This window comes from Pseudophryne corroboree, chromosome 9 (assembly GCF_028390025.1).
Source record: "Pseudophryne corroboree isolate aPseCor3 chromosome 9, aPseCor3.hap2, whole genome shotgun sequence".
NCBI classification, from domain to species: Eukaryota; Metazoa; Chordata; class Amphibia; order Anura; family Myobatrachidae; genus Pseudophryne; species Pseudophryne corroboree.
Window position 1 is genome coordinate 338913657 of NC_086452.1, and position 27835 is coordinate 338941491.

General features: G+C 45.8%; 1 protein-coding gene across 5 annotated transcripts in view; it reads right to left on the reverse strand.

Moving 5' to 3' along the window:
* IQSEC1 (IQ motif and Sec7 domain ArfGEF 1) overlaps window positions 1-27835 on the reverse strand; it is a 578820-nt gene that overhangs the window by 378221 nt on the left and 172764 nt on the right. The window contains exon 1 of one of the 5 annotated variants that reach the window (XM_063940593.1): window positions 12247-12476. The exons of 2 other annotated variants lie outside the window; for them this stretch is intronic. In XM_063940593.1, the coding sequence (XP_063796663.1) occupies window positions 12247-12362 (116 nt within the window). In that variant the 5' untranslated portion in view covers window positions 12363-12476. Of the gene's footprint in view, window positions 1-12246; window positions 12481-27835 lie in introns of those variants that run through there. 2 more of the 5 variants (XM_063940594.1, XM_063940601.1) reach the window with 2 other exon arrangements.

The following is a 27835-nucleotide window of genomic DNA, read 5'->3' on the forward strand; positions in this document are numbered from 1 at the left end:
GGTGGTTGGGGGCACTAGGTTGAAGCTTTGCCTAGGGTGCACAGAGACCTTGCACTGGCCCTGGCTACAGTGACATGTATCGCCTCAATGGGCAGCCCTGACTGCAGGGGTGAAACTGCCCCACTGAGACGCCTTTTAGAGCAAAACGGTGGCTCAGCACAGTTGGGAGGCATCTCTGAGCCTTCTCCAATATTTTGTTATCCTGACGAGAAGAGCTTCAGAATATGTAAGCGCTATATAAATAATTGACAATAAATAAATAATGCTATATACTTAAGTTATACTATGGTTAGCTGTATTGAACTTCTGTATTGTTACTCGTTATTTTGCAATGTTTATATGTTTGCCTCTTGTCCGGCGCTGCAGAGACTTTGTGGCACCATATAATAACAGATAAGGGGGGTCATTCCGAGTTGTTCGCTCGAAAGCTGCTTTTAGCAGCTTTGCACACGCTAAGCCACCGCCTACTGGGAGTGAATCTTAGCATATTAAAATTGCGAACGAAAGATTAGCAGAATTGCGAATAGACACTTCTTAGCAGTTTCTGAGTAGCTCCAGACTTACTCGGCATCTGCGATCAGTTCAGTGCTTGTCGTTCCTGGTTTGACGTCACAAACACACCCAGCGTTCGCCCAGACACTCCTCCGTTTCTCCAGCCACTCCCGCGTTTTTCCCAGAAACGGTAGCGTTTTTTCACACACTCCCATAAAACGGCCTGTTTCCGCCCAGAAACACCCACTTCCTGTCAATCACATTACGATCACCAGAACGAAGAAAAAACCTTGTAATGCCGTGAGTAAAATTCCTAACTGCATAGCAAATTTACTTGGCGCAGTCGCACTGCGGACATTGCGCATGCGCATTAGCGACTATTCGCTCCGTTGCGACAAAAAAATAACGAGCGAACAACTCGGAATGACCCCCAATACTCATAAAGTTAGGAGCCAACAATTTTGTAATTGTAAGTCACACAAAGCCTTTTAGGTGAGTGGAAATGCACACTGAAATGAAAGCTCCACGCCTAATAATAGTAACAGCATAAAATTACCTAAAATGCTTTGCTGTGAGCAATAATTGCTGCTAACAAGTTGTAATGGTTCCTGACAAATACACTGCAGTAGGGTTTGTTCCTAGCTAAGTGAGACATTAACTTTATTCCAACTGAAACACTTGGGCTAAAAATAAGATTTAAAATTCTGAATGAAAGAGATTTAAAGTCCTGTAGCCAGTAGTCTAAAATAAATCATTACTCACAACCAAACTGAACACAAATGTTCTTAGCTACAGTACCGCAAACGCCACATTCTGTAAACAGAAAATAAAAAAAGAACACTGAAATATCAGAGTTGACGCGCACAAAACATTCAGCCACAAAAATAAATAATTAAAACACATTTCTCTTTACTAGGCTATAAAATAACTGCGACACTTCCTTTAGTTTCAACAAGCTTATACTCTGGCAAAACTATACACAAATAAATACAAGTATTTATTATTTATAGTTCCCCATATGAGGTTTGTCTATTTTTCTTTCTGCCTCCTTGTATTTAAAAAAATCCTACAGATTTCAGTATATGGTTTTGACAACACAAACAATCAGTTACACGAGACAGGCGTGCACTTAGGCACGCGGGGCCTTCTGTAACCCAGAAACACACCCCTTCCTACAAACACACACAACACCTGGGCACATGGTAAATTTGTGTACCACATGCTATGTGGATTACAACCATCGCACTATTGCGTTAGCATGCTCAAAACTGAACCATCAAACTGAGCATCTTGTTTCTCAACTCGGACTTGAGTGAGGGGGAATGGTACCAAGCCACAAACACATGTACACTGTAAGTTGTAACGGTTCTGAGCTCTGCATATCAGGACACAGATGAGTAACGATGTGTACCTAGACAATATGCTGGCCGCCATATCGTTTTCACGCCACAAATCAGAAAGACGCAATGAAGGCGATAATGATCCCTTGGTCCACCCTTCATTACACTGCACAGCGCCATATGCCATATTGTTTGGTTGTCCGTGCAGCATGACCAACCGGAAGATTTTGCATACAACCGCGGCGGCTAGGGATAAGTCCTGAGGGGTTGCGGCAACGGCTAACCCCCCACCTTTAGCCTTTAGTTCCTAACCCTAACAGTGGCCGCCAGGATCCCGACTGTCGGGATGCTAACCGCACCCCGTCTGAGAGCTACAGGCCCCTGAACCTGCAATCTGCCCATTTCTGCTGCACATTGCAATGATAAACAAGATATACACCGTATAATGGGGGTAATTCCAAGTTGATCGCAGCAGGATCTTTGTTAGCAGTTGGGCAAAACAATTTACACTGCAGGTGTGGCAGATATAACATGTGCAGAGAGAGTTAGATTTGGGTGAGGTGTGTTCAAACTGAAATCTAAATTGCAGTGTAAAAATAAAGCAGCCAGTATTTACCCTGCACAGAAACAAAATAACCCACCCAAATCTAACTCTCTCTGCAAATGTTATATCTGCCCCCCCCCCCCCCCCCTGCAGTGCACATGGTTTTGCCCAACTGCTAACAAATTTGTTGCTGCGATCAACTTGGAATTACCCCCAATATCTACATTTGTCAAAGCAGAAAGTATGTAAAAACTCAGAATACTAATTCACAGAAATCATGAGAGCACCTCCTATTCAATGTGTCAGTGTGCCTGCACGCAGAACTACTATCCTGAAATAAGAGAATGTTTTACTAGCAAAATTCAACATACAGTAGGTGCACTGTTCTAGGCAGCGTCAGAGACGCCCTGATGATGTCTGGGCGGGTGACACCTTGGGTGTGTGGATGGAGTCTATAAAAGCAGTTACTGTGTAAATAATGAGTTCATTATTTCAGCAATGTTCTGATTTTGGGGATGTGAGCCAGCGGGTCTGAGTCTGAGTTGTACGAAGCAGCGATGTCGGACTCAGTGGAATGATGATTCTCTGTATTTGTGTCCGAGTCGCATGGAGCATGTGCCCATATTCTGTGTGCTAAGAGTCGCAGTGGCGACTGAGGTCCACAGGAGATGCGCAGTCTCAGAAGATGTACCCGGTGTTCCTGGCCGGCGACAGGGAGCTGGCTAAGCGGACATATGGAGACGGTTCATCTCATGACCTTGTTATGGGAGATAATAGCTGCGTACACATACTGTATGAGGCCATACTGATATGGATTCTTTGCACCTGCCATACGTTGCGTACGTTTCGATTGTGCATCCAATAGTGCGTGTAAAGAAGCATATTTTATAGATATAATTATACTAGTATAACCATATAAGAGAGCGCAAGATACTGAATAAGTAGATACAATTTATTAAAAACCTTAAAAAGTATATAATGTATATATTCAAATGAGCAACATGAATGCTAAAAAAGGAGCAAATAATCATCTGACCATCACTGATAACTATTATTACACCATAATTGTCCCGTGAAAAAGAAATGTCCAATAATTGCTGTAGGACAAAATGCGGAGTGTTAACGAATACAATAGCCTGCTTCCAACTCCATATGATGAAGTCAATCCACAATGATTTGTAAATGCCTCTGTATATACTGTGTTGGAAAAAGCATATAGATGAGGTTATTTTGAAAGCCGCCTAGACGGAGATGAGCTTTGTATTCTCCTAGCCTGCGTACTGCTTCACTTTTAAACCCCCACACAAATACATCCGTCCAGAGCGCTGGACGCTCACCGCACAGTGGTCTGGGCGGATGTATTTGTATGGGGGTTTAAAAGTGAAGCAGTACGCAGGCTAGGAGAATACAAAGCTCATCTCCGTCTAGGCGGCTTTCAAAATAACCTCATCTATATGCTTTTTCCAACACAGTATATACAGAGGCATTTACAAATCACTGTGGATTGACTTCATCATATGGAGTTGGAAGCAGGCTATTGTATTCATTAACACTCCGCATTTTGTCCTACAGCAATTATTGGACATTTCTTTTTACGGGACAATTATGGTGTAATTATAGTTATCAGTGATGGTCAGCTGATTATTTGCTCCTTTTTTAGCATTCATGTTGCTCATTTGAATATATACATTATATACTTTTTAAGGTTTTTAATAAATTGCATCTACTTATTCAGTATCTTGCGCTCTCTTATATGGTTATACTAGTATAATTATATCTATAAAATATACTGTTTATTTGGGTAAACACAGATACCCTACATGGGAGCTGCAGTTTATATGTAACCATATTAGAGTGAATTATATACGCTGGTTCTAACTTACCTTAGCGCCTGTATTGATTTTGCTTTAACAGTAAAATCAATTGTTACATTGGTGTAAAGAAGCAGCAAGCAATATTTCAGCATATACAGATGTTGAAAGTTGACAGCTCAGTCTTTGCACATTCGGACACATAGACATGGGCAGTTTAAGAGTGAAGATTTGTGTGGGCGCCATATTCCTGGAGACCTACGCATGCGCAGTAGACTTTGGCATAATGCCGAGTCTACTCCGTTGCGGGCCTCCTCCTCTCTGGCAGCGAGTAGACTCGGCATTATAACAAAGTCCACTGTGCATTCGCAGGTCTCCAGGAATATGGCGCCCACGCTTTGTTCCCGGGGACATCTCCAGTACACATACGCAAATCACTCAGAAATGACAATTCTCTAAGTGATCTGTGTCTGCAGTGCAGGGCCGCGGCCACGGACTGCTGAGAGGTAAGTATAATATATGAGTGCAGGGTGTGCATTGTGGGTCCCCCTGGAGCCAGGGGCCCGTGTGCACTGCAAACCTTGCATCCATTATAGAAACGCCTATGCACATGGATGTACACTAGAGAAAGAACTTTGTAGCGCCATTTACATAAAGTCACGTGCAAACGCCAAAAGATGCAGACCCGACACAGAACCAGGCTCTGAGTCTGAATTATTTCCACATCAACTCTGTCTATATTTCAGCTAACCCAACTACATGTAATTGCGACCTGAGGGGGAGGAGGCTCTGGAACCCGGTGTTATGCTAATTTATAGCTGATGAAGTCCATTTGCGCTTGTCCGTTAAAGAGGAATTGTGCATTCTTATATGAATTTCTGGGAAGAAAGTAACGGAAGAAAGCCCTGATTTTAAAAAGGCAACAGTCCACTAAAAACAAAAACAGTCAAACGGCTGGTATAGATTCTGGGGGGCAAATATAAAACTGGATGAGTAGTACAGAAATGATAATACATTGCATTTGTTTGGAGGGAATCTGGAGAAAGGAGGATAAAGGTGGGGTACATTGGGGGAGCAGCAAGGAGTGAGTGATATGTGACCAACATATGAACTTTCTCTTAGGAACACTAAAGATTTGCCAACGCTTTACGCTAACCTAGAACCTAACTGGCTCAAGGATGAAGAATTCATCTGAACACAGGTTTGTACTTTAAAAGTCCCAGCAATCAATTACGCAGCTCATTAGTGAGAATAAACACTGTATTTCCCATTAATTATAAACATCTGATAAAGGTTAAGTCTATAACAGTCAATGATAAAACCTATTCAATATTCAGAATACAATATAAATAAATATATCTGTATTTGACAATCTCAAAAACATTTAACTATCAATAGTTTCAGTATTTGTTTTCTATACTGTAAGGTTAGATCATGTCTAGACGGCATGCAATGGGAAAATGAACTGATGTTTTCACTGTGGTGTCTGTGCTATCTACATGGATTGCAATATGTTTGCCTCAAGCATTGTGTATTAAACAACAAAATATAGCTATAGTAGAAACATTGTACTTTAAAACAAGACTCAGACAGGAATAATGTTATTTATAAAATGTTTGCGATGATGTGATTCCTACTTGGTATTATGTCTTGTGTTTTATAGCTTGCAGGCATGTTGGTGTGACTGTCATTTCTGGGATTTAACCAGTTACTAAAAAGTTTTTACGGCAGCAGAAGAATAAGAACTCTGCTCAGTGTGCCCAAAGAGCAGTTACCAGAACATTTAGTTTACAGTTTTCTTAAATGGTAATTTTCCTTCATGCTCCAGTGGTCTATGTGTAATGAATACAACCCCCTCGCTTTCAGCCTATCCTAGTTCATAGCAACTACAGCATAAATCACAGAATTACAGAGAAGAGGGAGAAGTCTCCTGAACCTAACCACTTCATTTATAATCTGTACAGAATTTAGTGAATCAACAATACTTTAGAAGCCTGGGCTTTACTTTATTATTCCAGCCACAATATCCCGGCTTCTACAGACTGGAACTTATTGGGAAGCAAATTGCAGAAAATTGTCTTGAAAGATTTGGATTGGGAACGAAAATGCCTAATTTTCTTCCCATGCTCTCAGAGCACTGCCTATTGTACACAGCTAATTCCTGGCCATGCTGCAGAGCATCACTCCAGAAACTTTTATTAAAGGAACAGTAACCAGCCACAGAGATTCATGTATATAATTAGGCTCCCATGAGCTTTAAATAACAGTTTTTAAATAAGGTTAATGGGATTTTTTTTATATATATCACTTTTCCATGCACTTTACTAATTAAACAGTCAACTGCCCTGCCCTGGTGATACTGAGAAAGAGCGCTAACGGTTAATGTACTGCTTTGCAAGGATAGTAGGGGCCGGATTAACAATGGGGCAGATGGGACTTCTGCCCCAGGTCTCCACTTAAAAATAGTCTCATCAGCATGCTAGTATGAGGATGACCAGAAGCCCAGCTGCCCACATAGTCTGCCATTAATCACAAGTATTAATATTCTATTTCTATTTTGCTCACAAAACTGCATTTTCTCTACTTTGACATATTTAGGGAGCCATTGGGGCTGTTAGTATAGGGATGTTCACACTCACATGGCCAGGCCACACCCACATGGCACTGGTCACAGATCCTCCGCTTTCCATACTATGCCCTTGACCATTTTCAGCACCAGGCCAATGTGGAAAAATAATAAATAAATCTGGATGGATAGATTCCAGCATCTTGTTAAGCTCCTCCCTTTGTGTGTGGTTAATATTTGGCGAGTTCTGCCGTCAATAGCATGGAGACATCTATTTAACAAGTATCTCAGAATGGTGATATTAGCGAAAAGCATCTCTTCACTTATCTCAAAATGTCTCCCAACCCGAACCCTTCGCTCTTCACAAGATCTACGTCTCTCATCCACACTCATTACTTGCTCCCATGCACAATTGCAGGACTTTCTTCGGGCTGCATCCACTCTGTGGAATACCCTACCACGTACATTAAGACTCTCCTCTACTCTTCAAACGTTCCCTGAAAACTCACCTATTCAGACAAGGTTATCAAATTCCAGAACCGCTCACATTACCTTCATAGCTTTCCTATCCAATTATATCCCCACAGTACAGTCCACACATATCCCCCACATATTTAATTGTTCACTCTCCCGTCCTCCTGATCCTGGTTCATCATTGCTGTGATGTGATATCATGCAGCCCACTAAGAACCTTTGCAATCTGTTGGACAACTATGTGTATCAATGCCTATTTCCCCATAGATTGTAAGCTTGCGAGCAGGGCCCTCCTACCGCGATGACTGTTTTTACCCTGTTTTGCTTTCTAATTGTGTCCAGTTGTAAAGCGCAACAGAATTTGATGTGTTACATAAGAAACTGTTAATAAATAAATAAAAGCAGAACAGAAAGACCAAGGATGTCCAGACCCTGGATGACCCTGGTAGCTGAGTCACACATGTCACTGGAGTATCTATAATTGGTGCAGGTAGGGGAGTTTCTAGAGAGGAGAAGGCCCATGTGCAGGATCCGTCTGGGCCCCCTCCACTCTAGCCGGCGGCAGCGCTTAGTTCTGGGCACTAGGGTCCCTAGGGGACCCTAGTGCTGTCCAAGAGTTTACAGCACATGCACAGATCTCCAGGAAAATGGCATGGTGGCCATTTTCCCAGTTATTTTTCTACTGTGCATGCGCGAAACACCGGGAAAATGGTGCAGCGCCATTTTCCCAGTGACTTCTGCAGCGCTGCTGCGCCGCAGGACCGCGGAGGGTAATTATTAAAAAAGTGGGTGCAGGGTGTGCGGTGTGGGCCCCCTGCACACACTGCACCCATTATAAATACGCCAGTGGGTGGAGACGTAAGTATTCCGTGCCCCCCTGAGCCAGCGATACTGCGACATTTTAATGATTAATAATTAATTGCAGTGATTACGGTTTTCTAATCACTGATATGTGGCACTGAAAAAAAAAATCACCATTAATGTCGTTTGTCCTTAAACAGGCTCCTTATTCTTAACAAATTTATATATACATTTTGAGCTGTGGAAGAGCTAGTAGCAAATGAATAAATAAATGAAAGAACATACAGTACAGCAGACCTGTGTGTTTGTTGGCCAGTGCTTCTCTAGGTCTGTATGGTACATTCCGGCAAGTCACTGATGGAAACTTGGATTTTCTACAGAATTAGATAAAACCCCTTCATGTTCCTCACTTCCTGCTGTAATAACTGGCTCGCAGGAGACGCAGACACAGTTTTATGTTTTATTTGCAGTACTGTCAAAATATTTACAGAAATCTGTCAGAAGGAAAACATCAATGAGGAGCATAATGCTTCATGAATATGCAGATATGCTAATAAGTTCACTGTAGTTCCTATTTAGCTGACATTTGTATTCTGGCCAAATTGTACCAATTCCCTGGGAGTAATATGTCACTGCCAGATAAATCATATGGAGCTAATTCTGCCAGGTTCACCAGCATGTTGGCTATTTCTCGTGGCAGTAGAGGATTAAAATATTTTCATACATTTGTAAGTAGATGAAAAAATGGATAAAGAATGTCGTAGATGTTCTAGGAATTCTGCAGAAATCACTAATAAGGTGTTAGGTGACTTCACCAGACTTCTTGTGAAATACTACAAAATAAAGGGTGAGACAGTCTTTCCTGCTTATTGTGATATATTTTAAGAATACTTTTTCAACTTTGTCATATCCTAGGAGCTAGGACAACCCATTGGTGTTTCTATAATGGGTGCAATGTGTGAGGTGCACACGGGCCCATGTGTCCAGGGGGGGCCACACCACACACACTGCACCCATTTTAATACTTACCTTCCCGGAGTTCAGCGTCGGGCGTTGAAGTCGCGGTGTAAATCGCCACCAAAATGGCCACCGTGCAGGCGTAGTAGCCAAATTGGTCTCCGGATCATGGCGAGCATCTACAGCGCCATACAAAGGAGGGGGCCCACCCGGTGGTGTACACGGGCCCTCTCCTCCGTAGAAACGCCCCTGGGACAACCTCTTATGCGCTGTAAAAGTATCTGATTGTATCAGGGCCTCCACAGGATATGATTTATGAGTAGGCCACAAGCAGAGTCCTATGTTAGCCCTGCCTCATGCATACATCCAAACCATCCTAGTTTTGGCGGAACTGACAAGATTTCGGGGCACTGTCCAGCTGTAATGCTGCAGTTGTATCATACTTACCTACTCTTCCAGAAGTTGCGGGAGACTCACGATTTTTCAGGTAGTCCCCCGGAAGAGTGGGTACTCCTCCCGCATCCCAACCACATTCTAGTGAAGTGAGCAGGATAGGGAGATAATGCCGGGAATAGCGGGTCCATAAGGAGGGGGTGCGGCTAAAATGGCGCAATCCTCCATCATTTCAGTCTTGTCACTTCCTTGAGAACCTGCGATTTAACATATTGGGATGTGGCCTAATGACGTAGAAATTCAAAGTGCCCAGCTGCTTCTCTTCTCCAGACTTCTCCCAGAGAGGAGTATTACAAAGTAGGCAAGTATGTGTTGTATGCAGGAGATTCTTGTCATGGGAGTGTCATGGATGCGTAGCCAGAGTTCTGTGCTATTCTAAGACATATATTGGATGCATTTTGGTCCAAAGACGTGTGTATGGACGTGTATATGAAATAAAGGCCTGTATTTGCCCAAAGGAGGAGTTGTTGTCATCTCGAGCTGGAACAGACTCTACCTGTACACCTTGTTTGCTATCAGCCATCCTTACCAGTCAGCATGCACAGAGATACTTACACTACTTGAAATACTTAAAATATCAGCCTAAACCTTTAGACACTCACCAAAGTAATAAAGTAGTGATATTATTATCCACGCTAACAACACAGAAACTCTGGTCAGTTACCTGCGTCAGCATCTTAATGATTGTACGATGGAAACAAGCGGTTTCAGCAGTCGTACAGTGATCCTGAACCTAAATCATCAGAATGATGCTGCAGCTCAGGTTCAGCTCATCGTCTATGCAGATGTATAGCTGCTCAGCAAATATTATGGACATATCCTTGAAAGTTAAGCAAAGCATAACAAAAAAATATATATAGCTATAATAAGTAATATAAATGTTCAATGAAATAATATAAAAAAGGGATTAATTTAATTGTATCCCAGAGTATCACTGAAAGGGGCACATAATAATAATAATAATAATAATAATAATAATAATAATAATAATTTTCTTTATACAGCGCTCTTTCTCCAGCAGGAATCAAGACACTTAAACTATTTTCAGTAGAAGAGAATGTATGATGTGCGCCACAATAAAAAAAGAAATAAAATAGGATGGAACACAGTGAAGGGTCCCATAGCGAAGATCAGCTGTGGGACCCTGGGATGACATTTCTAAACAAATAAACAGTAAGTAGCAATTGATCATAACCCAAAATTGTAACTGCTACCAATCTTATGCTAGGTCAGAGAACAAGTGCATGGTGCCATTGAGAAGACATGTATAAAACCCATCAATACAATGTTAGTAAACATTGGGCAGTTTTGCGTATTGGTTTTCCGCAACTCTTGCTCTTCAGTTTTAATGCGCACACGCTTTTATGACTGTTCCCCAGAGTGTCTTAGAGCCCCCAGGTGCTGGACAACAAAGGGTAATTGAGTTCCATCTCTGCACAACAATGAGAGATGACACAACCAGCTGGTGCTGCCGGCTGACCCTGGGAGAGAACAAATGAGGAGTTGTGTTAGCTGGGGAAACACAGAATCACTTCTTCAGACCGAAAGGCCATGTCTAAAGCTATCTGTAAGGTCATGGTTGCTGGTGGACGTGCCACCTATGGGGTCACCTGTGTGCAAGTGGAGGTAATACTGAATATCTGGCTTGCTAGATGCTAGAGCATTATACATTGGAGTTACTACTGTACGTGCCTTCTATGAGAACAGGGCGGCATTATAAGCGTGTCACAAGTTTTACATTATCAAGAGCACTTTATCACATGATGTTATCTCTGGAAGACTGTACAGTGATCACATGCCTCATGTGAGAGCAAACCTGTTATACCATGTGTTTTCACACATTAAACTTCAGCTAAATATAGAAAAGAGAAAATATTCTTTAATGATCATATAACTAATAAATGAAGACAAGTTGTTTAACCCATGAAGCAGAAGGCAGGCAGAGAGGCAGGGTGTGTCAGCGTGATTATCTATTGTGTGGAGTGAGGCTGGGGGGGGGGGGGGGGGGGGTGATCTGCTGATATCTGCCATTATAAAGACTGTATCCGTGCTCATGAATATGAATGTAGCCGTCTCTTCCTCAGCTCCTTCCTGCCCACCCTCCATAAATCTCCAAGCTGCTTTGTCACAGGGCTTGTGCATCACACAGATTTACTACTAATCACTTGCAAACATCTCCATCTTGTCAGCACCAAGTCCTTGATCTTGTTGCTTTAACCCTCTATGTATTACAGAAGCCACAGTAGTAAAGCACCAATCACTGAAAGAGTAATGGATACAGAGAATATCCACCAGGCAGGTGTGGTACTTACAAATTTCTCGCTTATATACAAAACATATTGGGCAATATTATTATTATCCTTTATTTATATGGCGCCACAAGGGATCTGCAGCGCCCAATTACAGGGCACATAAACAAATAAGCAAAACAAGAAAACAGTGTCTGACAGTTCAAGACAATATAGGACAAGTACTGTGCAGGGTTTATAAACATGGCTGCATCAGCAGATGACACTGAAATAAGTATCAAGGTGGCAGAAAAGCAAGGGATTTGGTGCCTTCAAAGGGAGTATAGAGTAGAAGATGTATAAGTAAGAAAAGGAAAGGCCCATGAGGGAAGAGGGCAATAGAGTAGTATAGCTCTTTTAAGAGACATATATTGCACGTTTTACAATGGTACATTATTATATTGGTGTATATGGAATCATATACTGAACATGTGACAATGAAGTCAATAAAACCATATCAGCCTAGACAAGTCCTATAAGAGGAACAGCGGCAGCCTAGGCATATATAGACACCTCATACCTCTTATAGAGCCCATGGAGTGGCTGGAGACACAGAAACTGCCAGTAATCCAGACAGAAAGCCTTCAACTTCATCATTGTGAGAGTGGGCGATGAAGAGTGCCAAGCTGGCACCATCCAGTGACTGCAGGTGCCTTATTGCTCAGATGATTCATTTGCACAGAGAGCTGGGAAAATTCTGACTCCCCAACAACCAACTCCGGATAGATCCAGTAATAGAGAGACGACCCCCCCCCCCAAATCACTGCTTCACCATCTTCATACCCCTGCAAGTTAGTGAGAGCTTTGCCTCTGATTGAAAAAAAAAAATGAAAAAAAATCACGGTTTTCGATGATCCTCTAAGGTTAATTTTCCTTTTAATCCTCCAGCAATTCTTCCCAAAATGTCACCCGGAAAATCTTCTTTGTGACAGAAATCAGCAGGACGGTTCGCTCTCCTGTCACCAGACACGTCCAGGCTATTCTAACAGCACATGGGAGCGTGTAACAAAAAGAAATGTCACGCTGCAGCCCTCCCTGCCTTAAAATAAATTATTCTTATCTTATTCTCAGCACACGTTGTCAGTCAGGTTTGTGTGAACAGCTAATCATGGGAGCCACATGCTGCACAGAGGGACAGGCTCCCAGCCAGATCCAGGGGCCCTGGGATTGGCCCTCTTTGGTTTCTAAGGAAACAGGAACACATTGATAACAGCTGAAAGGGGACCTGGATGACAGCCTTCCTCGCCTTTCAGGGGAATAATGTCTCTATAACAAGCAGTACAAGGCCCTCATGGAAACCCCTCAGCACAAAGCCAGGGCTGAGAAAGACAATTTCCATAGGTGCCAAACTGCAGTGAATTATGGAAATGTTTATAATGTATGAATAACAACATTACACTACAAATTATACCAAACGGAGCACAGAAAATAATATACAGTATAAATACATTTACAAAAATTATAATATTATTGTTTAGCAAGATTGTCTGTCTGTCTGTCTGTCTGTCTGTCTGTCTGTCTGTCTGTCTGTCTGTCTATCTATCTATCTATCTATCTATCTATCTATCTCATCAATAATATTTATTGAAACAAACTTTTAAATAAAGGGTTACAGAAATAAAAAAGGTAAAAGGTATAAAGCAGCATATAAGGGAGAAGGATAAGCACAGAAAATGCAGTATAAACAGTAACAATAATACAATACAATGAAGCAACACAACATAAAAAAATACAGTGTCACAGCACAGTACGCATAATGCAATGGGAATACATTGTGCAACAGAATTCAATCTTACAGAGCTTAATTGAGACTAAATAGTAGGGGAACAACATACCTATCTGGGGGGATAGTGGCCCTGGACAGTGGACCCTGGCCCATCAGTAGTGAACTTGTGCAAACTGAAACACTTTCATATAGGCAAAGTGGCTGAGGTGGAATAAGGGAACATCAGCCGTTTCCACCTCATAGTGAAAGTGTACTTTCGCTAATACCTTAGACATAGTAGGGGGTGAAAAATCTTTCCATGTCTGGGCTAAGGCTTCATGTGCTGCACTGGGGATCGTGTCAAACACATACCTGTAGTGTTTGGGGAGTTGAGGGAGGTATAGGTGCAATAGTAATAATCTGGGGAGGTAGACAGGCCACAACTACAAAGCCAAGGAATCAAATGCAAAAACTTCCAGCCAAAAGGGCTGTATCACAGGACACAACCAAAAACTATGAAGTACATGCAGTGCTGCCATCAGAAGTTGTGGGGACCGGAACTGACAAGATAGACAGGGCCCCTCCCTCTCAAATCAAGATTCTGCCACACTGCTCCACCCTTATGCGATGTCATACATTTTGACGTTACATGTAGGTAGAGTGTTGCGGACATACAGAAACGGTTTACAGAGAACCGATGTGCAGATAAGGCTTTTTTTAAGAAGTCCTCCCTGCGCATCAGCCTGCTGTTGATTCACAGTCTGATGCAGCTCTACAGTTATTGGCGGTAGGAGCCAGGGGTGGGCCCCCCTCTCTGTAAGGGCCCGGGACACTAGTCCCCTCAGTCCCCCCCTGATGGCTGCCCTGAGTACATGACCAGTTGCAGCACAGTTGTGCCAACACAATTTGAATGAAAAGGTCAAATCATATGAAGTCTCTCAGGCCTGTATAACAATTTGAGCTGCACCTCGGACTGGTTAAAACCTTTTGACATTTTATAAGCCATAATATACATAAGGTACCATTGTGCAGCACTAAATGTCATCTGGAGATAAGATTCCCAGTAGACCTGGAAAGGGGTCTTAAAAGGGGGATATCCGAAAGAGATGCCGTCTCTAAACTAGCCTGACGTAGTAAGGCAAGCAGAGAGAGAGCTGGGCAGATGAGTACTAGGGTCATGGGACTTTGACAAATCTGTAAACCAGTGAAGAATCTGGTGAAAGTTATAATCTGCAACGGGGTACATTGGTTTCCACAGGGAAAACATTGGGGTGTAGAGATGGATCTTGATCCAGAGGCACCAACCGGATAAAGCTTTAGACTGTACCAAGATGCTTTGGGGCCTCCTCTATAACCCCGCCTCCAGGAATTGGAGCTCAGTTTCGAGTTGGTGCCTGCAGAAGCAGGTGACTTAACAGGGGGGCTGCACTGGGCAGCCCTGAAAAAGCTTTTAGAAGACTTCAAGGGCCACAGCACTTACATGTCAGGGTGACATTCTGTGCTGTGGCTCCGTCACCTCCCCAGTGGCATCGCATACTCCCACTGGCTCTGTTCCCGGGTACTTGCGGCGGAGTAGCTCCGGCTTTAGGCACACGGCCGCACATGGTTCGCGTGTCTGCTACAGAAGGTAGGAGGTAAGAGGGTCCCCCAGACGGGACTCGCCACTAAATCGCATTCCGGTCGCAGTCTAGGGAGATGGACTGCAACGCTGGCGTGGACACTGTTACAGAGCAGGAACCCCACTATATCCACCAGGGCAGAGGAGTACAGGTCGGATATGTTAATGTCCACTTTATTAAGACTCCATAGTAGCCGGTGGTGAAGTCCAGCATAGAGGAGAAGGTGCTTGACCTGTAGCCCATACCCCGGCCCAGGGTGCCATTCTACTAGTCAGTGTTCCCCCCCTGGAGCTGCCTCACACTCTCCCTCACTCCCTGACTGAGACGCTGGGCGCCATTTTCTAAAATAGCTGAGACTGGTCTCCGGGACTGCAGGGCAAGGTCTCCCTTGTAAACCTGCCTGTACATCAGCGCCGTGGTTTTACAAACACTTAAGTATTCTAAATGTCAATATTAAGACAGCATTAGTTAAGAACAAGTGTGTCACGATCCGGGTATCTGGACGCCATTACTTACCCTTCAGATGCCTCCTAAGGCTGGCTCAGCGCTCCAGGACCGGATCCCATCTGTTATCCTGATGTTTACATTCCTGCATCCTCTCCTGTCTCTCTGAGACGCGGTCAGTAAACGCCATATTACATCTGGCATGGCGTCTCCCGCGGTCTCCGCCGCCGTCCCTGAGTTTCTGCATGCAAAGTGTCAGAGTGGCAATTACGTCAGCCGCGGCCTCCGCTGTGCCCGCGTGGTTTGGATGTGCATTCATCAGTCTGGCGTCTCCTGTCTCCTGTGGCCAGGCGCCGCCATTGCTGCTTCAATTCTCACATGGATTACAAACCAAACTTCCCTCCAAGTGTCTGCATGGGCGCAGCCATCTTGGATTTTGTCATCTGACCATTTCCACCAATCTGCTGTCTGTATTGTTGATTTGCATAATTGCCTAGCCAACCCCTTCCTTGCTGCAGGTATAAGTAAGCTGTGCCTGAGCAAGGAAGGCGTCAGTGCTTTGGTTGTCTAACCTAGTTCCAGTTTGTCTCTCTCCTGTGGTTGTCTTCCAGGTTCCAGCTCCTGTCTCCAGACTTCTGCTATAGAGACCCGCACCAGCATTCCATCTGCGGTGTAGCCTGACTCCCCGATCCACTCTGGACTCACCTGTTTCCAGCTACAACAATCACCTGCTTCCAGCCCAGCTTCCAGCAGTGTACAGCTTCTCTTAAAGGGCCGGTGTCCTTTCTGCAGTTTACCACTCTCCACCGGTATTATTATTTCACCGCTCTCAAACAATCACCTGCTTCCAGCCCAGCTTCCAGCAGTGTATAGCTTCTCTTAAAGGGCCGGTGTCCTTTTCTGCAGTTTACCACTCTCCACCGGTATTATTATTTCACCGCTCTCAAACTCCAAACTTCATTATTATTTCATCGCTCTCAAGTTCGTTTATTATTTAACTGGTTCCAGCCAGTATCCACTCCGTGCTAACAACAGTCTGGTTCCAGCCAGTATCCACAGCAGCCGTTTTACCTTCAGCAGCCCAGCCTTTCCTGGAACATCAGCTGGTACGATCCTGGGTTCTCTCCATTGCTACAGTCAGGCCTGGTAAGGACTTTCCAACTAGAAGATTATAAGAACTGTCTCACTCTACCAGTGCCTGTGGCCCTTGCCACCCTGTAGTACCCAGGAATTGTATTTATCCTCTGTTGACTTTTTTATGTTTCCTTTACTGCTGCTGTGTTACGGAGTTTGTCATAATAAACATCATTGACTTTTATCCTGGTTGTCGTGGTCACGCCTTTGGGCAGTTATTCTACATGTTACTTACATGTCTAGGGGTCTGATACAACCTCCCAGGTTCCGTTACATCTCAGCCCCTACAACTGAGGCTGCCTCCTGTCAGCTCAGGCCCTCAGTTGTGACAGTAAGCACTGACCTAATGAATCCAGCCGGAGACCAAGATCAAGCGGCCAGGCCGATGCAAGAACTGGCAGCCCGACTTGAACATCAGGAGGCTGCACAGGGCCACATCATCCGCTGTCTCCAGGATCTCTCTACACGGCTGGATGGGATTCAAACGACCCTCCGTGGACCTGGCACGTCCGGTGCGTCCACTACAGTGACACCAGCTGTAACCCCACCCACCTTACCCATTTCCAGTCCACATCTTCATCTTCCAACGCCAGCAAAATTTGATGGATCTCCAAGGTTCTGCAGGGGATTTCTCAATCAATGTGAAATCCACTTTGAGCTTCTACCTGGCAATTTCTTCAGTGACCGTACCAAAATTGCCTATATCATCTCCCTTCTCAGTGGCTCAGCCCTTGACTGGGCATCACCTTTATGGGAGAAGTCTGATCCCCTGTGTCACGATCCGGGTATCTGGACGCCATTTCTTACCCATCAGATGCCTCCTAAGGCTGGCTCAGCGCTCCAGGACTGGATCCCATCTGTTATCCTGATGTGTACATTCCTGTATCCTCTCCTGTCTCTCTGGGACGCTGTCACAGTAAACGCCATATTACACCTGGCATGGCGTCTCCCGCGGCCTCCGCCGCCGTCCCTGAACTTCTGCATGCAGAGTGTCTGAGTGGCGATTACGTCAGCCGCGGCCTCCGCTGTGTCCGCGTGGTTGGATGTGCATCTGTCAGCCTGGCGCCTCCTGTCTCCGGTGGCCGGCGCCGCCATTACTGTTTTCATTACCACATGGATTACAAACCAAACTTCCCTCCAAGTGTCTGCATGGGCGCAGCCATCTTGGATTCTGTCAGCTGATCATTTCCACCAATCTGTTCTCAGTATTGATAATCTGCATAATTGCCTAGCCAATCCCTTCCTTGCTGCAGGTATAAATACACTGTGCCTGAGCAAGGAAGGCGTCAGTGCTTTGGTTGTTAAACCTAGTTCCTGTTTGTCTCTCTCCTGTAATTGTCTTCCAGGTTCCAGCTCCTGTCTCAAGACTTCCACCATAGAGACCCGCACCAGCATTCCACCTGCGGTGTAGCCTGACTCTCCAATCCATTGTGGATTCATCTGTTTCCAGCTACAACATTACCTGCTTCCAGCTCAGCTTCCAGCAGAGTACAGCTTCCCTTAAAGGGCCGGTGTCCTTTCTACACTTTACCACTCTCCACCGGTATTATTATTTCTCCGCTCTCAAGTTCTACATTTCAGTTCATAGTTCATCGCTCCCAAGTTCATTTATTATTTAACTGGTTCCAGCCAGTATCCACTCCGTGCTAACAACAGTCTGGTTCCAGCCAGTATCCACAGCAGCTGTTTTATCTTCAGCAACCCAGCTTTTCCTGGAACACCAGCTGGCACAATCCTGGGTTATCTCCATTGCTACAGTCGGGCCTGGTAAGGACTTTCCATCTAGAAGATCATAAGAACTATCTCACACTACCAGTGCCCTGTGGCTCCTGCCATCCTGTAGTACCCAGGAACTGTATTTATTCTTTGCTGACTTTTACGTTTTCTTTTACTGCTGCTGTGTTGCGGAGTTGTCATAATAAACATCATTGACTTTTATCCAAGTTGTCGTGGTCACGCCTTCGGGCAGTTATTATTCATGTTACTTACATGTCCAGGGGTCTGATACAACCTCCCAGGTTCCGGTACATCTCAGCCCCTACAACTGAGGCTGCCTCCCGTCAGCTCAGGCCCTCAGTTGTGACAGTAAGCACTGACCTAATGAATCCAGCCGGAGACCAGGATCAAGCGGCCAGGCCGATGCAAGAACTGGCAGCCCGACTAGAACATCAGGAGGCTGCACAGGGCCACATCATCCGCTGTCTCCAGGATCTCTCTACTCGGCTGGATGGGATTCAGACAACTCTCCGTGGATCAGGCGCGTCTGGTGCGTCAACCACAGTGACTCCAGCTATAACCCCACCCACCTTACCCATTTCTGCTCCACGTCTTCATCTTCCAACGCCAGCAAAATTTGACGGATCTCCAAGATTCTGCAGGGGATTTCTCAACCAGTGTGAGATTCAGTTTGAGCTACAACCTGGCAATTTTCCCAGTGACCGTACAAAAATTGCCTACATTATTTCTCTTCTCAGTGGCTCAGCCCTTGATTGGGCATCACCGTTATGGGAGAGGTCCGACACCCTGCTATCTTCCTACACTGCCTTCGTGTCAACATTCAGGCGCATCTTCGACGAGCCAGGCCGGGTAACCTCAGCTTCATCCGAGATTCTCCGTTTACGCCAGGGGTCACGTACTGTAGGACAATATCTGATACAGTTCCAGATCCTGGCATCCGAACTGGCATGGAACGACGAGGCCCTGTATGCTGCATTCTGGCATGGCTTATCTGAGCGTATTAAAGATGAGTTAGCTACCAGAGACTTACCTTCTAAGTTAGATGAGCTAATCTCACTCTGCACGAAAGTTGATTTACGTTTCAGAGAGAGAGCAACTGAGCGTGGAAGATCATCTGCTCCAAAATCTTCTGCTCCTCCTCCTCGTCAACTGTCACCATCTAAAGATGAGCCCATGCAACTTGGCCGTTCCCGTTTAGCTCCTGCTGAGCGCCGAAGACGTCTCTCCGAGTTTCTCTGTCTCTATTGTGCAGCTCCGTCTCACACCATTAATGCCTGTCCCAAACGTCCGGGAAACTCCAAATCCTAGCTCGCCAAGGAGAGGGCCGGCTAGGAGTAATGATCTCCTCTCCATCTCCTCAAGATTGTAATCTCCCAGTCTCGCTTCAAGTTGCTCAACGTTATCGGAACGTCATTGCCCTCCTTGATTCCGGAGCAGCTGGGAACTTTATTACCGAAGCCTATGTTAAACGGTGGTCCCTACCCACCGAGAGACTTCCTTCGTCCATTTCTTTAACTGCCGTGGATGGCAGCAAAATTTTTGATGCAGTTATTTATTTAAGGACTCTACCAGTTCGTCTGAGAGTGGGAGTTCTTCATTCCGAACTTATTTCTTTTTTAGTGATTCCAAGAGCCACACATCCTGTGGTCCTGGGCCTTCCATGGCTCCGTCTTCACAATCCTACAATTGATTGGACGACTACGCAAATCCTGGCATGGGGTTCCTCCTGTGCTGAGACATGTTTGTTTAAAGTATTGCCTGTCTGTTCTTCCTCCCCCAGGTCGTCTGATGTTCCACCTCCTCCATATCAAGATTTCACGGATGTGTTCAGTAAAGCTTCTGCTGATATCCTTCCTCCTCATAGAGAATGGGACTGTCCGATTGATCTCGTTCCAGGGAAGGTTCCACCTCGAGGCCGAACTTATCCGTTGTCTCTGCCTGAGACGCATTCTATGGAGGAATATATTAAAGAGAACCTAGCAAAGGGGTTCATTCGACCTTCTTCTTCTCCAGCCGGCGCAGGCTTCTTTTTTGTAAAAAAGAAAGATGGTGGTCTGCGGCCGTGCATCGACTACAGAGGTTGAACGACATTACCATCAAGAACCGTTATCCTTTACCCCTGATTACTGAGCTCTTTGACAGAGTTAGCGGAGCTACCATCTTTACAAAGCTGGACTTGCGAGGTGCATACAATCTCATCCGGATCCGTGAGGGTGACGAGTGGAAGACCGCCTTTAACACCCGTGACGGACATTATGAGTACCTCGTCATGCCCTTCGGATTGAGCAATGCTCCAGCTGTCTTCCAGCATTTTGTCAATGAGATCTTCAGAGACATTCTATACCGTCATGTCGTGGTCTATCTAGACGATATCCTCATTTTTGCCAACGATTTAGAGGAACATCGTTTTTGGGTTAAAGAGGTTCTGTCCCGTCTCCGTGTCAATCATCTCTATTGCAAATTAGAAAAATGCGTCTTTGAAGTCAAGTCCATTCCGTTTCTAGGGTACATTGTGTCCGGTTCCGGACTAGAGATGGATCCTGAGAAACTACAAGCAATCCAAAATTGGCCGGTACCCTTAACCCTCAAAGGGGTCCAGAGGTTCTTAGGGTTCGCCAACTATTACCGAAAGTTTATACGAGACTTTTCCACCATTGTGGCGCCTATTACTGCTTTCACTAAGAAGGGTGCTAACCCGTCCAAGTGGTCTGAAGAAGCCATGCAAGCATTTCATCTTTTAAAACAAAGGTTCATCTCTGCGCCTGTTCTGAAACAGCCTGACATCGACTCTCCTTTCATCTTAGAGGTGGATGCTTCCTCCGTTGGAGTAGGAGCGGTGTTATCTCAGAGGGCTAAAGATGGCCATTTACACCCTTGCAGTTTCTTCTCCCGGAAGTTCTCCCCAGCTGAGCGCAACTATGCCATTGGCGACCAGGAGTTGCTAGCCATCAAGCTCGCTCTAGAAGAGTGGAGGTATCTGTTGGAGGGAGCTTCTCATTCAATCACCATACTTACAGACCACAAGAACCTTTTATACCTGAAGGGCGCACAATGTCTCAACCCTCGTCAGGCCAGATGGGCACTTTTCTTTTCCAGGTTCGACTTTAAACTCCAGTTCTGTCCGGGCTCTCAGAATCGCAAGGCCGATGCCCTTTCCCGCTCATGGGAGCAAGAAAATGAGTCAGAGTCTTCAGACAAGCATCCTATTATAAATCCGTTGGCATTCTCCACGGTAGGGATGGACTCTACGCCCCCATCAGGGAAAAGTTTTGTGAAGCCGATGCTAAGGAAGAAGCTCATGCATTGGGCCCATGCTTCCCGTTTTGCCGGACATACAGGTATCCAAAAAACCCTGGAGTTTATCTCTAGGTCCTATTGGTGGCCAACTCTGAAAAAGGACGTCTTGGAGTTTATTGCATCTTGCCCAAAGTGTGCCCAACATAAAGTATCCCGCCAGTCGCCTGCGGGGCAACTGGTTCCACTATCCGTTCCCCGTCGACCATGGACCCACTTGTCGATGGATTTCATTACAGACTTACCCATGTGCAACAAGTTCAATACCATCTGGGTGGTAGTTGACCGGTTCACCAAGATGGCACACTTCATTCCTCTCACCGGTCTTCCGTCAGCTTCCAAGTTGGCTCAAGTATTCATACAAGAGATCTTCCGACTCCACGGTCTTCCTGAAGAAATTATCTCAGATCGAGGAGTTCAATTCACAGCCAAATTCTGGCGAAGTTTATGTCAGTCCTCCAAGTCAAGCTAAAGTTTTCCACGGCTTACCATCCTCAGACCAATGGTCAAACCGAGAGGGTGAATCAGGACTTGGAGGCCTTCCTCCGCATCTATGTGTCCTCCTCTCAAGATGACTGGGTTCAATTACTTCCATGGGCCGAGTTCTGTCATAACAACCAGTATCATTCTTCATCTGCTTCAACACCATTCTTCACTAACTTTGGATTCCACCCTAAAGTCCCTGAGTTCCAACCGCTTCCAGCAACTTCTGTTCCCGCAGTGGATATCACCTTGCATCAGTTTGCCAATATCTGGAAGAGCGTACGATCAGCTCTGCTCAAGGCATCGTTCAGGTACAAGAAGTTTGCGGATAAGAAGCGTCGAGCAGTTCCTGCTCTCAAGGTGGGTGATCGGGTATGGTTATCCACGAAGAATTTGAGGTTAAGAGTTCCCAGTATGAAGTTTGCACCTCGCTATATCGGTCCTTTCAAGATTGAACAAGTCATCAATCCTGTTGCTTACAGACTCCAGTTGCCTCCCTTCTTAAAAATACCCAGGACATTCCATGTTTCCCTGTTGAAACCGCTGATCTTGAATCGGTTTCATTCCTCACTTCCTCCAACTCCGAAAGTCCAAACTCAACGAGGCGTTGAGTATGAAGTGGCCAAGATCCTGGACTCACGTCACCGTTACGGTCAACTACAATATCTTATTGACTGGAAGGGTTATGGTCCTGAGGAACGTTCATGGACCAATGCTTCTGATGTCCATGCTCCTGCCTTGGTCCGGAGATTCCATTCCAAGTTTCCTCAAAAGCCAAAGAAGTGTCCTGGGGCCACTCCTAAAGGGGGGGGGGTGCTGTCACGATCCGGGTATCTGGACGCCATTTCTTACCCATCAGATGCCTCCTAAGGCTGGCTCAGCGCTCCAGGACTGGATCCCATCTGTTATCCTGATGTGTACATTCCTGTATCCTCTCCTGTCTCTCTGGGACGCTGTCACAGTAAACGCCATATTACACCTGGCATGGCGTCTCCCGCGGCCTCCGCCGCCGTCCCTGAACTTCTGCATGCAGAGTGTCTGAGTGGCGATTACGTCAGCCGCGGCCTCCGCTGTGTCCGCGTGGTTGGATGTGCATCTGTCAGCCTGGCGCCTCCTGTCTCCGGTGGCCGGCGCCGCCATTACTGTTTTCATTACCACATGGATTACAAACCAAACTTCCCTCCAAGTGTCTGCATGGGCGCAGCCATCTTGGATTCTGTCAGCTGATCATTTCCACCAATCTGTTCTCAGTATTGATAATCTGCATAATTGCCTAGCCAATCCCTTCCTTGCTGCAGGTATAAATACACTGTGCCTGAGCAAGGAAGGCGTCAGTGCTTTGGTTGTTAAACCTAGTTCCTGTTTGTCTCTCTCCTGTGATTGTCTTCCAGGTTCCAGCTCCTGTCTCAAGACTTCCACCATAGAGACCCGCACCAGCATTCCACCTGCGGTGTAGCCTGACTCTCCAATCCATTGTGGATTCATCTGTTTCCAGCTACAACATTACCTGCTTCCAGCTCAGCTTCCAGCAGAGTACAGCTTCCCTTAAAGGGCCGGTGTCCTTTCTACACTTTACCACTCTCCACCGGTATTATTATTTCTCCGCTCTCAAGTTCTACATTTCAGTTCATATTTCATCGCTCCCAAGTTCATTTATTATTTAACTGGTTCCAGCCAGTATCCACTCCGTGCTAACAACAGTCTGGTTCCAGCCAGTATCCACAGCAGCTGTTTTATCTTCAGCAACCCAGCTTTTCCTGGAACACCAGCTGGCACAATCCTGGGTTATCTCCATTGCTACAGTCGGGCCTGGTAAGGACTTTCCATCTAGAAGATCATAAGAACTATCTCACACTACCAGTGCCCTGTGGCTCCTGCCATCCTGTAGTACCCAGGAACTGTATTTATTCTTTGCTGACTTTTACGTTTTCTTTTACTGCTGCTGTGTTGCGGAGTTGTCATAATAAACATCACTGACTTTTATCCAAGTTGTCGTGGTCACGCCTTCGGGCAGTTATTATTCATGTTACTTACATGTCCAGGGGTCTGATACAACCTCCCAGGTTCCGGTACATCTCAGCCCCTACAACTGAGGCTGCCTCCCGTCAGCTCAGGCCCTCAGTTGTGACACCCTGCTATCCTCCTATACTGACTTTGTAGCTACATTCAGGCGCATCTTCGACGAGCCAGGCCGGATAACATCTGCTTCATCTGAGATTCTCCATTTACGCCAGGGAACACGTACTGTGGGACAGTATCTTATACAGTTTAAAATCCTGGCATCCGAACTGGCATGGAACGACGAGGCCCTGTATGCTGCATTCTGGCATGGCTTATCAGAACGCATCAAGGATGAGTTAGCTACCAGAGACTTGCCCTCTAAGTTGGATGAGCTAATTTCTCTTTGCACGAAGGTTGGTCTACGTTTCAGAGAGAGAGCAACCGAGCGAGGAAGATCATCTACTCCTAAATCTTCTGCTCCTCCTCCTCGTCAACCATCTCCATCCAAGGATGAGCCTATGCAAATTGGTCGTTCCCGTCTATCTCCCGCTGAGCGCCGAAGACGTCTCTCTGAGTCTCTCTGTCTCTACTGTGCAGCTCCGTCGCACACTATCAATGCCTGTCCCAAACGTCCGGGAAACTCCAGATCCTAGCTCGCCAAGGAGAGGGCCGGCTAGGAGTAATGATCTCCTCTCCATCTCCTCATGACTGTAACCTCCCAGTGTCGCTCCAAATTGCTCAACGTTACAGGAACGTCATTGCCCTCCTTGATTCCGGAGCAGCTGGGAATTTCATAACCGAAGCTTATGTTAAACGGTGGTCCCTACCCACCGAGAGACTGTCCTCGTCCATCTCTTTGACTGCCGTGGATGGCAGCAAGATTTTTGACGCAGTCATTTCCTTAAGGACTCTTCCAGTTCGTCTGAGAGTGGGAGTTCTTCATTCTGAGTATATTTCTTTTTTAGTGTTTCCAAGAGCCACACATCCAGTGGTTTTAGGCCTTCCATGGCTCCGTCTCCACAACCCATCAATTGACTGGACGACTACGCAAATACTGGCATGGGGTCCCTCCTGTGCTGAGACTTGTTTAGCCAAAGTTCTTCCTGTTTGTTCTTCCTTCCCCAGGTCATCTGATGTTCCGCCTCCTCCATATCAAGACTTCACGGACGTGTTCAGTAAAGCCTCTGCTGATATCCTTCCTCCTCATAGAGAATGGGACTGCCCAATCGACCTCATTCCAGGGAAGGTTCCACCGCGAGGCCGAACTTATCCGTTGCCTCTGCCTGAGACACACTCCATGGAAGAGTACATCAAAGAGAACCTGGCGAAGGGTTTCATCCGACCATCTTCTTCTCCAGCCGGCGCAGGCTTCTTCTTCGTTAAGAAGAAAGACGGTGGTCTGCGTCCGTGCATCGACTACAGAGGTCTGAACGACATTACCGTCAAGAACCGATACCCTTTACCCCTGATTACCGAGCTCTTTGATAGAGTTAGTGGTGCAACTATTTTCACAAAGCTGGACTTGAGGGGTGCCTACAATCTCATCCGAATCCGTGAGGGTGACGAGTGGAAGACCGCCTTTAACACCCGTGACGGACATTATGAGTACCTCGTCATGCCCTTCGGATTGAGCAACGCTCCAGCAGTCTTCCAGCACTTCGTGAATGAGATTTTCAGGGACATCTTGTACCGCCATGTCGTGGTTTATCTAGACGACATCCTCATCTTTCCTAATAATCTCGAAGATCATCATTTCTGGGTAAAAGAGGTTCTTTCCCATCTCCGTGTCAATCACCTCTATTGTAAATTGGAGAAGTGTGTGTTTGAAGTTAAAACCATTCCGTTTCTAGGTTACATTGTGTCCGGTTCCGGACTAGAGATGGATCCTGAGAAACTCCAAGCAATCCAGAATTGGCCTATACCCTTAAGCCTCAAAGGGGTCCAGAGGTTCTTAGGGTTCGCCAATTATTATAGAAAATTTATACGAGACTTTTCCACCATTGTGGCACCTATCACTGCATTAACCAAGAAAGGTGCTAATCCGTCCAAGTGGTCCGAGGAAGCTACACAGGCCTTTCACCTTCTGAAGCAACGGTTCATCTCTGCACCAGTTCTGAAACAGCCCGACACCGACTCTCCTTTTATCTTAGAGGTAGATGCCTCCTCCGTTGGAGTAGGAGCAGTGTTATCCCAGAGGGCCAAAGATGGACATCTACATCCTTGCAGTTTCTTCTCCCGGAAGTTCTCCCCAGCTGAGCGCAACTATGCCATTGGCGATCAGGAGTTGCTAGCCATCAAGCTCGCTCTGGAGGAGTGGAGATACCTGTTGGAGGGAGCTTCCCACTCAATCACCATACTTACCGACCACAAAAATCTTTTATATCTCAAAGGCGCACAATGTCTGAATCCTCGTCAGGCCAGATGGGCACTTTTCTTCTCTAGGTTTGACTTTAAACTCCAGTTCTGTCCGGGTTCTCAGAATCGTAAGGCCGATGCCCTTTCCCGCTCATGGGAGCAAGAAAATGAGTCCGAGTCTGCAGACAAGCATCCTATTATTAATCCGTTGGCATTCTCCACGGTAGGGATGGTCTCTACGCCTCCACCAGGGAAAAGTTTTGTTAAGCCAGTTCTAAGGAAGAAGCTCATGCATTGGGCCCATGCTTCCCGTTTTGCTGGACATACAGGCATTCAGAAAACCCTTGAATTTATTTCTAGGTCCTACTGGTGGCCAACTCTGAAGAAGGACGTTATGGAATTTATTGCCTCCTGCCCAAAGTGTGCCCAACACAAAGTCTCCCGCCAGTCGCCTGCGGGGCAACTGGTTCCATTATCTGTTCCCCGTCGACCTTGGACCCATTTGTCGATGGACTTTGTTTCCGATCTACCTATCTGCAACAAGTTTAATACCATCTGGGTGGTAGTTGACCGGTTCACCAAGATGGCACATTTCATCCCTCTCACCGGTCTTCCGTCAGCTTCCAAGTTGGCTCAAGTGTTTATACAAGAGATCTTCCGACTTCACGGTCTTCCTGAAGAGATCATCTCGGATCGTGGAGTACAATTTGTAGCCAAATTTTGGCGAAGTTTGTGTCAAGCCCTCCAAGTCAAGTTAAAGTTTTCCACGGCTTACCATCCTCAGACCAATGGTCAAACCGAGAGGGTGAATCAGGACTTGGAGGCCTTCCTCCGTATATATGTGTCTTCCTCTCAAGATGACTGGGTTCAACTCCTTCCTTGGGCCGAGTTCAGCCACAACAATCGTATTGAGGGTGACGAGTGGAAGACCGCCTTTAACACCCGTGACGGACATTCCTCATCTTCTTCTACACCATTCTTCATTAATTATGGATTCCACCCTAAAGTCCCAGAATTCCAACCGCTTCCCGCAACTTCTGTTCCAGCAGTGGATGTCACCTTGCGTCAGTTTTCAAATAACTGGAGGAACGTCCGCGCAGCCCTGCTTAAAGCCTCATTCAGGTATAAGAAGTTTGCCGATAGGAAGCGTAGAGCGGTTCCTGCTCTCAAGGTGGGTGATCGTGTGTGGCTGTCCACGAAGAATTTGAGGTTGAGAGTTCCCAGCATGAAATTTGCACCTCGCTACATCGGACCCTTCAAGATTGAACAAGTCATCAATCCTGTTGCCTACAGGTTACAGTTACCATCCTTCTTGAAAATACCCAGGACATTTCATG